The 15,862-nt window shown below is 40.6% G+C and overlaps 1 protein-coding gene and 2 long non-coding RNA genes across 3 annotated transcripts; all 3 read left to right on the plus strand.

Annotated features, from left to right (window-relative positions):
• Positions 1-881: 881 nt before the first annotated feature.
• Positions 882-2,200, plus strand: LOC118484782. Its single transcript, XR_004874434.1, has 3 exons — positions 882-1,026; positions 1,564-1,617; positions 1,976-2,200. It is a non-coding gene; the product is annotated as an uncharacterized LOC118484782 (long non-coding RNA).
• An 893-nt stretch (positions 2,201-3,093) lies between these two features.
• LOC110870226 lies at positions 3,094-4,131 on the plus strand. The gene has a single exon (XM_035981170.1). The coding sequence runs from the start codon at positions 3,094-3,096 to the stop codon at positions 4,129-4,131; it is 1,038 nt and encodes a 345-aa protein (XP_035837063.1).
• Positions 4,132-7,911: 3,780 nt separating this feature from the next.
• On the plus strand, positions 7,912-9,166 carry LOC110896387. Its single transcript, XR_002567876.2, has 3 exons — positions 7,912-7,992; positions 8,530-8,583; positions 8,942-9,166. It is a non-coding gene; the product is annotated as an uncharacterized LOC110896387 (long non-coding RNA).
• The last annotated feature ends 6,696 nt before the right edge of the window (positions 9,167-15,862 follow it).

The raw sequence follows: 15,862 nt of genomic DNA on the forward strand, positions 1-15,862 counted from the left end.
GCGAGCGTGGTATCCAAGTAGATCCCGCTAAGGTAGAGGCGGTCATGAATTGGCAAGAGCCAAAGACGCCTACCGAAATTCGTAGTTTCCTGGGGTTAGCAGGATACTACAGGAGATTTATTGAGAATTTTTTCGAGGATTGCTGCGCCCTTAACTTCCCTAACCAAGAAGAAAGAAAAGTTCATTTGGGGCCCGAAGCAGCAAGAATCTTTCGCAATCCTGAAGCAAAAGCTAAGCAACGCTCCTGTGTTGACTCTACCGGAAGGTACAGATGAATTCGTAGTTTACTGCGATGCGTCGCACACTGGCATGGGTGTGTACTTATGCAAAAAGGCAAGGTGATTGCCTATGCTTCAAGACAATTAAAGGTGCACGAAAAGAATTACACCACCCATGATTTGGAGTTGGGTGCCGTTGTATTTGCACTGAAATTATGGAGGCATTACCTATATGGTATTAAATTTGTGATTTATTCTGATCACAAAAGCCTTCAACATCTGTTCAACCAGAAGAAGTTGAACATGAGGCAACGCCGTTGGATGGAAACCTTGAATGATTATGACTGTGAGATCAGGTACCATCCCGGCAAAGCGAATGTGGTCGCTGACGCCCTAACATCCCATAATTTATAAGGTTAGATACTTTAATATTTAAAAGTTTATGATTAGTTATGATTATTTGGAAAATAACCTAAAGGAAGTTTACTAAAATGTGAATGGGTATTAATGAACAATAAACCAATAAGGAGGGTAAAGAATGTAAAACTTTATAAAAATTATGGAATGGGTTATAAGGGTTCATAAACCAAACTTGAGGGTTGTTTGTGTAACATTTATTAAAATGTGAAATAAGAAAATCAAAAACCCAGTATTTGGGTGGGGTTGTGGATCGCGACCAGGGAAGAAGAAAGGGGAGAAACCCTACTTCATCAAAGAACTTCAAATTTCAGCAAATTAGTAGTGATTCTTGGCACAATTTGAATGCATGTGTTTAAATACTCAATAATCCAAGTGTCTTGAACTTAAGGTGAGCTAGAATTTTATGTTATTATGCATTTTGATGAAGTGGGATTTACCAATCCGTGAATTAGTATGAAATTGAGTTTATATATGAGTTAGAATCATTAGTTAGAAGGTGTATTATGCTTGAATGTGATTTGCTAAAGATTTTGGGGAAAAACCCACTTGTTATAGTAGAATGATGATTTTGTGATTTGAAATAAGTAGAGTAATTTCTATGAATAAATGTATGTATACTAGAACATTCATAGATTATTATGTGTAGGATGGATGATTTGTGCAAGAATGGTTGATTGTGTAGTTGTGATGTATTCTAGTGAATATATGCATAAGATACATGTACATAAGGCTTGATAAGTAGTACGCATGTTAGGTGTTTGATGAAATGCCTCAATGATAATCTAAGTAGCCTAGAATAATTATTGTGAATGGAATTGTGTGAGGAAATTAATGTGTTGTCAAATGTTATATGAGTAGCGCCGATACTTGAAAGTGTGGTTATGAATGTAAAGGCTATGATCTAAATAAGAATGATTATGTGTAGGAACGAAAGAAGAAGGAGTTAGTTCGGGATCACAAACAAAGGCTCAAGATCGAGGTAAGTTCGTTACTTACATGTTTAATTGTGAGTTTATTGATATTGTGTCCTTTGATAATTGGTATTCGATTAAGGTAGATGTTTCATATGAGAACATGAAAGTAGGAATCCGTATCGGTCCATAGTGATTGGGTCGGTTCGGATTCGGATGAAAAGGAATTTAATGGAAGTCTCCTCCTTGATCCGTACTAAACGGGTTATTGGAAATGAATGAGAAATAATTGTGTTTACTTGATTAGAATGAATTGGAATGAAATAGAACGATTGGTAAGATATCTTGTAAATCCGTGAATATGTATTGTGATAGTATGAATACGCTATGTGCAGCTACGCTAATATGTTTGTTGAATGATTGTAGGTAAAGCACCCGTATGATGGTCATTGCGTCGCTTGGACACGAACACACCTTGAACACCCGTGATGCGCTTCCGCACTTTTGTAGTTGCCATATTAGTTAAAGACTTTTGTTTAAGATAGTAGTGTTGGAGTTTTAAATTAACTAGTTGTTTGTGAATGTTTAAGTATCTTAAATATGATGTTTTTGAATCGGTAGTTTAAATGTTAAAAACTTTCTTATGTTTTTTTTTTGAAGATGTCGTCATTTGAGTTTTGATATGTTATAAACAGGGAAGTTACTTAAAAAGCGAACGGGTCATGCCCAAATTTTAAATTTTAGGTGATTAAATTATGTGTCGTTTTTCTAACTTTCAAGTACCAAATTAGGGGGTGTTGCAAGTTGGTATCAGAGCCCAGGTTTGAGGGATTCGAACACATTGTAGTGCCCGAACTCAAACCGAAAGCTCGCAAGGATGGGTGTGTTCGCTCCGAGACGCAAATAGAGGTAAAACTTTTAAGAAAGCTTTATAGTAATTAATGTTACAAGTTATAAAGTGTTAGAAAGAAGTTTTGAATGTAGTAATAGTGATAAATGGTGCATTAGAATACTTGGGGGTTAGTAGAATTGAAACCGTGTGCGAAAACGGTTCGGAATGGCCAAAAACATGAATTTTGGGGTGAATTTCGCTGGGCACTACCGTAGCTTACGGTGGCCACCGTAAGCTACGGTAGGTACTGGGCAAAAATAATGCTGCCGTAAGACAGGAGAGAAGCACCGTAAAGCATAACTCAGCACCGTAAGCTACGGTGCTCACCGTAGCTTACGGTGACTATCAAAGTTGCTGAATTTCTTTTATGTTGTTTGTTTGATTATGGGGTTTGATTTAATTAGTTCCTAAGACCCCGTAATCCTTTGTTAAGGTCATTTTTACACCAAGAAAGTTGAAAGACGTTATTTAATAAGAAAGAAAGTACGACTCGATATAAGAATGGTTTAACGACACGACATTATCATCAATGATGATGACGTTTAAAGTATGAATTACAAATAGAATGAAGTATATGATAGAATGAGTATGTATGTGTTAGAGGGATGTACGAAAGAGGAATTTTAATATATAGAATGGATGTTTTATGTAGATGACGGACGCACGTAACATAGATGATGCTGAAATAGCCCGTCAAGAAGCACTTAATGATAAGATGATGGAAGCGGCAGAAAAAGTAATGAATGCCAACCTTCCCAAGCTAGCTCAAGAAGTTGAGAGCCGAGTTTTAGGGATTGTTGATGAGATGATGGCTAGCAAGATTGAGGAGTTAAAGGAAATGATTGAAGGATCCAGAACTAGAAGTAAGGAACGAAGGTGTACATATAAGGATTTTATGGCGTGTAATCCCTTTTCATATAAAGGGGAGGTGGATCCAATAAAGTGTCAAAGATGGATAGCCAACGTTGAAGCTGTTTTTGTGCGTAGTCGATGTGAGAAGGAAGATCAAGTAATGTTTGCTACGGGTCAACTTCAGCAACAAGCCAAGGATTGGTGGGATACTAAATGTAAAGAGATAGGGGAAGAAGGACTCCAAACTTTAACATGGCAAGAGTTCAAAGAATTGTTCCTGAAACATCATTGCCCGCAATCGGCAATTGATAGAATACAAGATGAGTTCTTGCATCTTCGTCAACAGAATGAGTCTATTGATGAAATTACCAATATATTCTACGATAAGTTGAAGTTCTGTGATGATTTCGTCAAATCTGAAAGGATGAAGATCAATCGGTACTATGGAATGTTGAAGGCTGAGTATAGGGAGTTCATTACTCCTTCAAAGTGTGAAACTTTGGGTGAACTCATCAATCTAGCCCGGGATAGAGAGATAGAACTGAAGCGACAAGTGGAAAGAGGAGAGAAACGGCCTGCTGAAAAGCCATCAACTACAAGCCCCTCCAAGAAACCTAAGCAACACGACACTAGAAGTAAAGGAGGATCAAAAAGTAGTATTCCCCCATGCAAAACTTGTGGAAAGCTTCACACCGGAGAATGTTTAATGGGAAAGAAAGGGTGCTACAACTGTGGTCAGGAGGGACATCCTTACTTTAAGTGCCCTAGTCCCGTGAGGACATGTTTCAATTGTTTCACTCCCGGTCATGTAAAAGCTGATTGTCCAAAGCTTAAATAACAAGGGCAGAAGGATGAAAAGAAGAATGAAAATCAGAAGGCTCGGGGAAGAATGTTTCAGATTACTACCGAGGAAGCCAAGGCCTCACCGAATGTCGTGTCAGGTATTTTCTTAATCAACCAAATACCCGTGAATGTGTTATTCGATTCTGGTGCTAGCAAATCTTTCGTGTCAGACGAACTTATGCGTTATCCCTCTTTTAGAAAGGAACGAATGTCTGTACCCTTAGAAGTAGAAGTAGCGGATAGTAAAAGTTATTTGTTATGTGAAATTTGTAAGAATTGTAAGATAACCATAGAAAACGAAGAATTTGAAATAGATCTCATTCCTATGACTTTGGGGGAATTCAAGGTGGTAGTCGGGATGGATTGGTTATCCCGCTATCACGCGGAAATTCGATGCGAGGCGAAAGTTATTCATGTATTCTCACCTAGTGGGGCTCGAATAAGCATTTGTGGAGAAAGAAAGTTAGAGACAAAATTGTGCACGATTGTCGAGGCGGTGAAGCACGCAAGGAATGAGGGTAAGGTTTACTTGGTTTATGTAGTGGATACAAGACAGAAGGTGCCTGAAATCGGAGAAGTAGAAGTGGTGAATGAATATACGGATGTGTTTCCGGATGAACTACCGGGATTGCCACCTGAGCGAGAGGTGGAATTCCGAATTGAATTAAACCCGGGTGCCAAGCCAGTGGCTAAAGCTCCTTATAGATTAGCTCCCACTGAGATGCGAGAGCTAATGACACAGATACAGGAATTACTCGATAAGGGTTTCGTACGCCCGAGTGTGTCGCCTTGGGGAGCCCCGGTACTCTTTGTGAAAAAGAAAGACGGCACGATGCGCATGTGTATAGATTATCGAGATTTGAACAAGTTGACCGTGAAGAATAAATACCCTTTACCTCGAATAGATGATCTTTTTGACCAACTGCAAGGAGCAAGTTGGTTTTCAAAGATCGATTTGCGTTCGGGGTATCACCAACTTCGGGTACGGGAAGAAGATGTTGCGAAAACTGCGTTCAGGACCCGATACGGGCATTACGAGTTTTTAGTAATGCCATTCGGACTGACTAACGCCCCGGCCGCTTTCATGGATTTGATGAATAGAGTATGTCGGCCCATGCTGGATAAGTCTGTTATAGTATTTATAGACGATATCCTTGTGTACTCTCGCAGTAGAACCGAACATGCAAATCATTTGCGTGAAGTGTTAGAGATTCTTCGGAAAGAGAAGTTATATGCTAAGTTTTCCAAATGTGCTTTCTGGCTTAGAGAGGTGCAATTTCTTGGCCACGTCATTAATAAAGATGGTGTCTTGGTAGACCCAACTAAAGTAGAGGCTGTTGTGAACTGGGTTCCTCCTAAGAACCCGAGTGAAGTGAGAAGTTTTCTGGGATTGGCTGGGTATTACCGAAGGTTTATACAGGATTTTTCCAAAATAGCGTTACCTTTAACCAGACTAACCAAGAAGAATGAGAAGTTTGTGTGGGGAGTTGAGCAAGAGAAGGCATTCCAAACCTTGAAGGATAAGCTGTCTGACGCCCCAATTCTAACCTTACCCGAAGGTTCAGAAGACTTGGTAGTATATACTGATGCTTCACATCAGGGCTTGGGGGCTGTTTTAATGCAACGGGGTAAAGTGATAGCATATGCTTCAAGGCAGCTTAAACCACATGAAAGTAACTACCCAACACACGATTTAGAGTTGGCTGCAGTAGTATTTGCGTTGAAACTGTGGCGACATTATTTGTACGGAACTAAATGTACCATATATTCGGATCACAAAAGTCTCAAGTATTTCTTCGAACAAAAAGAATTGAATATGAGACAACGAAGGTGGTTGGAATTAATTAAGGATTATGATTGTGAAATCCTTTATCATCCGGGGAAAGCCAACGTTGTAGCAGATGCGTTAAGCCGGAAGGAATACCCATCACCCGTACAAGTTAAGTCAATGAAAATGACTGTCACCCCTAAACTTTTGGAGTTGATCAAGGAAGCACAAATAAAATCCTTAAATGGTGATCCAAAGAAGGAAAGAATGAAAGGCCTAATTGGAGAATTAAAGATGAATGCCGACGGCGTCATGACCAGGTATGACCGAGTCTGGGTACCATGGTTATCCGAAGTGAAATCATTGTTGCTAGAGGAGGCTCACAAATCCCGCTATACGGTACACCCGGGGGCTACAAAAATGTATCAAGATTTAAAGAAAGGGTATTGGTGGCCTGGAATGAAACGAGACATTGTTAAGTACGTGGCTAAGTGCTTGACATGTTCCCAAGTGAAGGCGGAGCACCAAAAACCACATGGTAAATTACAGTCATTAGAAATACCAGTTTGGAAGTGGGAAGACATAACCATGGACCTTATTACAAAGCTACCCAGAACGAAACGAGGTCACGATGCTATTTGGGTTATTGTTGACCGACTTACAAAGAGTGCTCACTTTCTACCAATACGAGAATCTGTTTCATCCGAAAAATTGGCGGAAATTTATATGAATGAAATAATTGCTCGTCACGGAGTACCCGTGTCTATTGTGTCGGATCGTGACACAAGATTCACGTCTCGTTTTTGGCGAAAATTTCATGAAGATGTGGGCACAAACTTGCGACTAAGTACCGCGTACCATCCGCAGACGGATGGACAATCGGAAAGAACTATACAAACGTTGCTTGATATGTTGAGGGCTTGTGTCATAGACCTTGGGGGTAATTGGGATAACCATTTACCGTTGGTGGAGTTTGCGTACAACAATAGTTATCAAAGTAGTATCAAAATGGCGCCATATGAAATGTTGTACGGTAGAAAGTGTAGAACACCTGTATGTTGGGGAGAAGTCGGGCAACGGGAACTTGCGCCTAAAGATGTTGTGGCAATAACGAATGAAAAGATTGATCAAGTCCGGGCTCGTTTGAAGGCGGCGCAAGACAGGCAAAAATCCTATGCAGATAAAAGAAGGCGCCCTATAGAATTTCAAGAAGGTGATCGTGTATTTTTAAAGGTTTCGCCGTGGAAGGGAATAATACGGTTCCGCAAACGAGGAAAGTTGGGCCCTCGATACATCGACCGTTCAGAATAGTGGCCCGTATTGGTAAAGTGGCATATCGGCTAGAATTACCTCCAGCTCTGGATGGAATCCATAACACGTTTCACGTGTCTCAACTAAGAAGGTGCCTCGCGGATGATACATCGCATGTGTCACTTGATGATATTGAATTGGATGATAAAATGAATTATATTGAAAAGCCGGTAGCTATCAAAGATTCCAAAATAAAGCATTTACGAAACAAGGCCATTCGACAAGTGTTAGTGCAATGGCGGCATCGGAAAGGATCGGATCTAACTTGGGAATCTGAAGATGAAATGCGAAAGCACTACCCGTCTCTTTTTGGTACGTATTAAGGTTTCGGGGACGAAACCTCCTTTAAGGGGGGTAGATTTGTAACATCCCATAATTTATAAGGTTAGATACTTTAATATTTAAAAGTTTATGATTAGTTATGATTATTTGGAAAATAACCTAAAGGAAGTTTACTAAAATGTGAATGGGTATTAATGAACAATAAACCAATAAGGAGGGTAAAGAATGTAAAACTTTATAAAAATTATGGAATGGGTTATAAGGGTTCATAAACCAAACTTGAGGGTTGTTTGTGTAACATTTATTAAAATGTGAAATAAGAAAATCAAAAACCCAGTATTTGGGTGGGGTTGTGGATCGCGACCAGGGAAGAAGAAAGGGGAGAAACCCTACTTCATCAAAGAACTTCAAATTTTAGCAAATTAGTAGTGATTCTTGGCACAATTTGAATGCATGTGTTTAAATACTCAATAATCCAAGTGTCTTGAACTTAAGGTGAGCTAGAATTTTATGTTATTATGCATTTTGATGAAGTGGGATTTACCAATCCGTGAATTAGTATGAAATTGAGTTTATATATGAGTTAGAATCATTAGTTAGAAGGTGTATTATGCTTGAATGTGATTTGCTAAAGATTTTGGGGAAAAACCCACTTGTTATAGTAGAATGATGATTTTGTGATTTGAAATAAGTAGAGTAATTTCTATGAATAAATGTATGTATACTAGAACATTCATAGATTATTATGTGTTGGATGGATGATTTGTGCAAGAATGGTTGATTGTGTAGTTGTGATGTATTCTAGTGAATATATGCATAAGATACATGTACATAAGGCTTGATAAGTAGTACGCATGTTAGGTGTTTGATGAAATGCCTCAATGATAATCTAAGTAGCCTAGAATAATTATTGTGAATGGAATTGTGTGAGGAAATTAATGTGTTGTCAAATGTTATATGAGTAGCGCCGATACTTGAAAGTGTGGTTATGAATGTAAAGGCTATGATCTAAATAAGAATGATTATGTGTAGGAACGAAAGAAGAAGGAGTTAGTTCGGGATCACAAACAAAGGCTCAAGATCGAGGTAAGTTCGTTACTTACATGTTTAATTGTGAGTTTATTGATATTGTGTCCTTTGATAATTGGTATTCGATTAAGGTAGATGTTTCATATGAGAACATGAAAGTAGGAATCCGTATCGGTCCATAGTGATTGGGTCGGTTCGGATTCGGATGAAAAGGAATTTAATGGAAGTCTCCTCCTTGATCCGTACTAAACGGGTTATTGGAAATGAATGAGAAATAATTGTGTTTACTTGATTAGAATGAATTGGAATGAAATAGAACGATTGGTAAGATATCTTGTAAATCCGTGAATATGTATTGTGATAGTATGAATACGCTATGTGCAGCTACGCTAATATGTTTGTTGAATGATTGTAGGTAAAGCACCCGTATGATGGTCATTGCGTCGCTTGGACACGAACACACCATGAACACCCGTGATGCGCTTCCGCACTTTTGTAGTTGCCATATTAGTTAAAGACTTTTGTTTAAGATAGTAGTGTTGGAGTTTTAAATTAACTAGTTGTTTGTGAATGTTTAAGTATCTTAAATATGATGTTTTTGAATCGGTAGTTTAAATGTTAAAAACTTTCTTATGTTTTTTTTTTGAAGATGTCGTCATTTGAGTTTTGATATGTTATAAACAGGGAAGTTGTTTAAAAAGCGAACGGGTCATGCCCAAATTTTAAATTTTAGGTGATTAAATTATGTGTCGTTTTTCTAACTTTCAAGTACCAAATTTGGGGGTGTTGCACCGATTCCAGTTGCTACTGATTTTAAATAATAAATAATGTGTTTTAGACTTTATAAACTGTTCGGGAAACTCAGATTTCCTGTAGAACTCGAAAAGCTCCTTAAAAGTCTTTAAAATGACCGAAAAACCCCTACGGGGCGTAATATTAACTTAAACTCGTTACGGGCATCACGGAAGGTATCCTACTGATGCCACAACCTCTTTAAGGCATATTGACTTAGGAAACAAGCGTAGGACTCTCACGGTTACCCGTTGCGCCTAATGCGCGCACGGTTCGGCTTATGAAACTAGTTTTCATAAATTAGCCGATACGGGTCAAATTATATTATTTTGACCCCAAAATCCAGAGTGTGAACCTTAAACCCATATAAAACAAGTCTCTGAACTCGTTGAGTCAGAATCACACTCCATTCTAGGTTTTCGCCTTTTCGCGCGATTAAACCATATCTATCTTTTGAAACCAACCGGTCTAGGCTACGGCTAATATAAAGACCCGTTAGGATTCTAATAGGTTAATTAAAACCTTCGTTCCAGAATAGGAGCCCCAGTAAAAGCTATCTGTGACGTAATCCATTAAGGAATATACTTGCAAAGGTAAATACTTTTAACTTATTTTCCCTTATACGGGCTTGGGATACGGTATAATATTTACCGCTTGATTGAGCATCATATCTTCCATCGCTTAGGTGGTTAATTGAATAATGTGATCGGCTCATTTAAACAGTCTTGTTACTTAAAAGCCTTTGGGGGGTTAATGACCATGTCCCGGATATCCTTGGCATCATTCAAAGTAATGGCCACGACCTCGACATCCCGGTGTAGGCGTACACCCGGTATATTATGTCGATATTATTATTAAAGACGTAGCCGTTGGTTTACCCACCACGATTTTACGCACTGTGGCGTGTCTATTGATCTTTAACCCGGACAGGATCCGGGCTACTGAACGCATAAAAGGAACATGTAATTCGTTCACAAGATTATAATAATTTTCCCAGGTTATAAAAGAGTTTGTGCCTTGTGCATTCAAATCAATTTTAATAAACATTTTCAAATGTGTCAGTTGAACGTATTTACCAGTGTAAACTGACGTATTTTCCCAAAAAGATTAAGTGCAGGTACTATACGTAAATCGGCTGGTAATAGCTCCCTAGCATCACGAATAGTCTCGCAAGCTTGATGCTGTATCTGACTGAACAATACTTTATTATTATTTTTGATCCCCTGTGGAATTAATTCGACTTCTGTAATACACTTGATATTACATTCAAAGGTTGAAGTATATATTTATCTTTAAGCTTCCGCTGTGCATTTATATAATTGTGTGGTTTGACTATATTGTTGCCAACTACGTCACGGTAATCCCCCACCGGGCCCACCGGTGATACACGTGGAAATCGGGGTGTGACAGGTTGGTATCAGAGCGAACATTGAGTGAATTAAACACTATCCTAATGTGTTTAATCTCAGTGACACAATTGCACATACTTGAGTCTAGACAATAACTTAGGACAAATTCGGATTAATACTCCTTTTTGTCTTTTTTTCATTATGATTTTTAATAAGTTTTGAAGCAGGAAAATGCCACCTGTAATTTTCCGAGGAAGAGGAAGGGGAAGAAGAGGCAGAGGAGAGATCGTTACTCACAACGATCACGAAGCTGGACCGTCAAATACAAGACCTCCTTCAATGACAAGGAGCGAAGAACCAGAAAGACGGAGAGACCTCTTCGAACTAGCAAGGCATTCGACCTCTCACAGTTCGACGCCATCTTACCGTCACTCTTTCGGACCAGATTCCGAAAATGATCCTAACAATCCCCAGCCATCCTATCTACCTCTACAACGCTCGGTGTCGCACCGTGCCTTCGGCGATCCTACTCCATATTTTAGAGGTCAGTTTAATCCAGCTGACTACATTCAGGAGCCTGCAGGATTTGTTCCGCTAGGACCGCAAGACCACTTCTCGGAAGATCACATGGACGAAGATACGGATCTGACAGAACCGGCTCGTGGTACGCCCACGCATCCAATAGAGATCTCTGACGGATCTTCATTTCATAGGACACCTTATCAGGGCCCAGATAGTTTCATGGCATTGTTTAATCAACATGAGTGGTACTATACGCCATCTCAGCAAGCATCGCAACAGCAGCAGCAGCACCCGCGAGATCCCTCTGAGGATCCACATTTCGAGGCAGTTACGCCACCGCCTCCACCACCGGCTCAACCAGTAATGCCAGATCCGCCAAGGCGTAGAAGATCAGGCGCACGGATGTCTACCCGAGGAGGGGAATTCCATTTCAGCACCCCTCGACACTCAAGCGGTAGTCACTATCCATCAGTACCTAAAGAAGGGCCTTCAAGCCCAGCACAAGAGGCGAACTCCGCACCAGTTGCGCCATCTTCGCCACCATTTGGGGATGATCACCCATTACCTCCATACGCAACGGCATATAACCCGTTCGAGCCAACGTCGCAAGCTCATTACAATTACAACAATGAGCGCGACCCATATGTAGTAGCGGCAAGGTATAACGCCCGCTATCCCGACGGAAATAGAGGAATGCCGGATTACTCAGCTCATGGGTATCCAGCACCACCTAGACCTCCAGTTCCGCAACCAGCACCTCAACCACGTTTCTCTCCTCCTGAGCAGGAAGAGATACTCCAACGATTGGATCGTGTGGAGAGAGAGTTTGAGAAAGAGAAAAAGAGCCACCGAGGATTTCTCAAGGGCTTAGCAAACCTATTAAAGGGCAAGAAGAAGAAACGTGACCATTAGTCCTTATGGTTGTACTAATGTAATTTCTATTTTTTAATAAGTCCCTGCGTGGACACTTATCGTATTTTAGTCCCTACATGGACTTATCCGTTAAATCCTACAAGGACACATGTCGTGTACTAGTCTTTGTATGGACCTGTCTTTTATTTAACCTTTATAAAGGTATGTACTTGTTTTAAAAAGACCCGTTTAGGGCAGTATGTAGTTGTATTTGAAATTATGGAATGTATGTTACGAGTTTTGTTTTTAATAAATATGAAATGAATCAAAACCATTCCTTTTCAATTGACCTGCCTAATATATAATGAATCTTAAGAGTGAAACCTAGCCTGGTGTCTTTTAAGATCCGGCCAAGATGGTAAGACCTAACTAAAAGATTCCCTGTTAACCTCTGTAAGCATGTTAACAATCATGGCATATGTGATTCGTTAAATATCGCACACGTCATTCTTATACAATAATCCTTCTAAGGATTTCAAAAACCCAACTAAATGATTTATAAATCATGGGTTAAATCATCAATAAAGATGATCATTTATTTAAAACATCCATTAGAGGTGTAGTGCCTACGGGCCAATCTTGTTAAAACATCCATTAGCGATGTAGTGCCTACGGGCCAATCATGTTAAAACATCCATTAGAGATGTAGTGCCTACGGGCCAACCCTATTAAAACATCCATTAGTGGTGTAGTGCCTATGGGCCGTAATAATTGTCTTATAAGACAGAAGACAGTGGTAGTCTATGACTTCCTGTCAAAAAGAGATAAAAGAACTATGGTTCAAATCTCTATGCCTTGATTCTCTGAAATCTCGGCTAATATGATAAAACATCCTCGTGATTAGGCCTTGTGCCGTTAACATTATTGTTATAGCTAAAATAGGATATATTCAAATCCTAAAATTAAGTGAGTAATAAGTTAATCAGATATGGTCTCTGTTACCATGATTAACAAAATTGTCATAAAAGACAATCCCATAATAAACTTCTAAGTAAAATTTTGTTATCTTCTGTAACAGATTCAAGTTACCATGGCGGATCCCAATGGAGAGAATAGCCATACAAATGAAGATGACTACGATAATGCGCAAGTGCATTTAACAGGCGCACAGTTAAAGGCTCTGATTGACAACGCTGTTCAGGCAGCTCTAGATCGTCAATATACCGAGTCTCAAAGCAGAACGGTATCAAAACCACCCTCCAAACCAAAGACACAATCCAAACCACTCTCCAAGCCCAAGAACGACGACGATAATCATTCGTCAGCTGAGAACAGTGTTCGTCATGATCGAGAATATACTGATGCATCCGGTGCCAAGGGCTGCACCTACAAGTACTTCGTGTCTTGTAAACCCCGGGAGTTCACAGGGGAAAAGGGTGCCGTTGATTGTATAACCTGGTTGGATGAGATGGACACTATTGTGGACATCAGTGGGTGTGCGGAGAAGGATGTGGTTAAATTCGTGTCACAGACATTTAAGGGCGAGGCCCTAGCTTGGTGGAGAGCGTTGGTTCAAGCATCGGGGAAGTATGCTCTATACAAGATGACATGGGAGGAATTTATTGCTCTCATTAAAGAAAACTACTGCCCTCAGCATGAGGTGGAGAAAATAGAGTCTGACTTTGTGTCATTGGTGATGACAAACCTGGACTGCCAGGCCTACTTGACGAGCTTCAATACGATGTCTCGCTTGGTTCCGTATCTTGTAACTCCGGAGCCAAGGAGAATCGCTCGTTTCATTGGGGGTTTAGAACCCGCGATAAAGGCTAGTGTGAAGGCCTCTCGGCCGACGACCTTCAGGTCTGTGACTGACCTCTCCTTGTCCCTCACTTTAGATGCTGTCCGTCTGAGGACGCTAAGAAACAAGGAGGCAGAAAAGAGGAAGCGTGAGGATGATACCTCACGAAGGTCGGGATAGAAACACCGTGGAAACGGTGATGGCAAGAGAGGGGCGGAAGCAAAGAAAGCTGGGCAAGCTGGAGAGAAGCCCAAGTGCAAAATCTGCCAGAGACCCCACTTTGGTAAGTGCAGGCAAGGGTCAAACTCACAGTCACAGCCGAAATCTTTTGCCTGTGGACTATGCAAGTCCAGGGATCACAAGACTGTGGACTGTAAGAAGATAAAGGAGGCAACGTGCTATGGTTGCAACGAGAAAGGGCATATCAAGAGCAACTGCCCTAAGAATGCCAAGAAGGCGGAAGAAAACAAGAAGACTAATGCGAGAGTCTTCCGTATGGATGCAAAGGAGGCAGTGCTGAACGACAATGTCCTTACAGGTACTTTTCTCGTAAATAATATTTTTGCAAGAGTACTTTTCGATTCAGGCGCTGATAAATCCTTTGTAGACCAAAAATTTTGCAAACTATTGAATATGCCTATCAAAACCCTAGACGTAAAATACGAGGTAGAGTTAGCAGACGGCACGATAGAAACCGTCTCCACTATTCTAGAGGGATGTGAAATATCCATTAAGAACCATTCTTTTCCTCTATCTCTACTTCCTTTCAAATTAGCAGGTTTTGATATCGTTCTGGGCATGGACTGGTTATCCCATAACCAGGCCCAAATCGTTTGCAACAAAAGGCATATAGTGCTAAAGACTCCGAGTGGTGAATCGCTTACCATTCGAGGAGATACGCAGTATGGATTGCCAGAGAATGTATCTATGCTCAAGGCTTCTAGATGTTTCAAGAGAGGCTGTGTCATTTACATGGCTCAAGTGATAATTGAAGAGCCCAAGCCAAAGATAGAAGACCTTCCTGTTATTTCTGAATATCCCGAGGTTTTCCCTGAAGAACTACCTGGGTTACCACCAGATAGACAAGTGGAATTCAGAATAGATATCATTCCTGGAGCAGCTCCCATAGCTCGAGCGCCCTACAGGCTAGCTCCGACTAAAATGAAGGAATTAAGGACCCAGTTGGATGAACTGTTGGCAAAAGGTTTTATCAGACCTAGTTCGTCTCCCTGGGAAGCACCTGTCGTATTTGTTAAGAAGAAGGACGGATCGATGCGTTTGTGCATCGATTATCGTGAGCTAAATAAAGTTACCATCAAGAATAGATATCATTTGCCAAGGATCGACGATCTGTTCGATCAGCTGCAAGGAGCGAGCTACTTCTCAAAGATCGACTTGAGGTCGGGCTATCATCAGCTAAGGGTCAGAGATGAAGACATGCATAAGACAGCATTTAGGACTCGCTACGGTCACTATGAGTTCCTAGTGATGCCTTTTGGGCTCACAAATGCACCGGCTGCGTTCATGGACCTCATGAATCGCGTCTGCAAGCCGTACCTAGACAAATTTGTCATCGTCTTCATCGACGATATCCTTATATATTCAAAGAACCAAGCTGACCACGAGAAACACCTCCGTTGTATTCTCGAGCTGCTACATCGTGAAAAACTCTATGCCAAATTCTCTAAATGCGAATTCTGGCTACGAGGAGTCCAATTCTTGGGACACATTGTAAGCGAGCGTGGTATCCAAGTAGATCCCGCTAAGGTAGAGGCGGTCATGAATTGGCAAGAGCCAAAGACGCCTACCGAAATTCGTAGTTTCCTGGGGTTAGCAGGATACTACAGGAGATTTATTGAGAATTTTTTCGAGGATTGCTGCGCCCTTAACTTCCCTAACCAAGAAGAAAGAAAAGTTCATTTGGGGCCCGAAGCAGCAAGAATCTTTCGCAATCCTGAAGCAAAAGCTAAGCAACGCTCCTGTGTTGACTCTACCGGAAGGTACAGATGAATTCGTAGTTTAC

This window comes from Helianthus annuus, chromosome 12 (genome assembly GCF_002127325.2).
Source record: "Helianthus annuus cultivar XRQ/B chromosome 12, HanXRQr2.0-SUNRISE, whole genome shotgun sequence".
In the NCBI taxonomy this organism is placed as follows: domain Eukaryota; kingdom Viridiplantae; phylum Streptophyta; class Magnoliopsida; order Asterales; family Asteraceae; genus Helianthus; species Helianthus annuus.

What these genes read in the sequence shown, in the direction of transcription:
- LOC110870226 (XM_035981170.1), top strand. Translation starts at nt 3,094, where the DNA reads ATGACGGACGCACGTAACATAGATGATGCTGAAATAGCCCGTCAAGAA.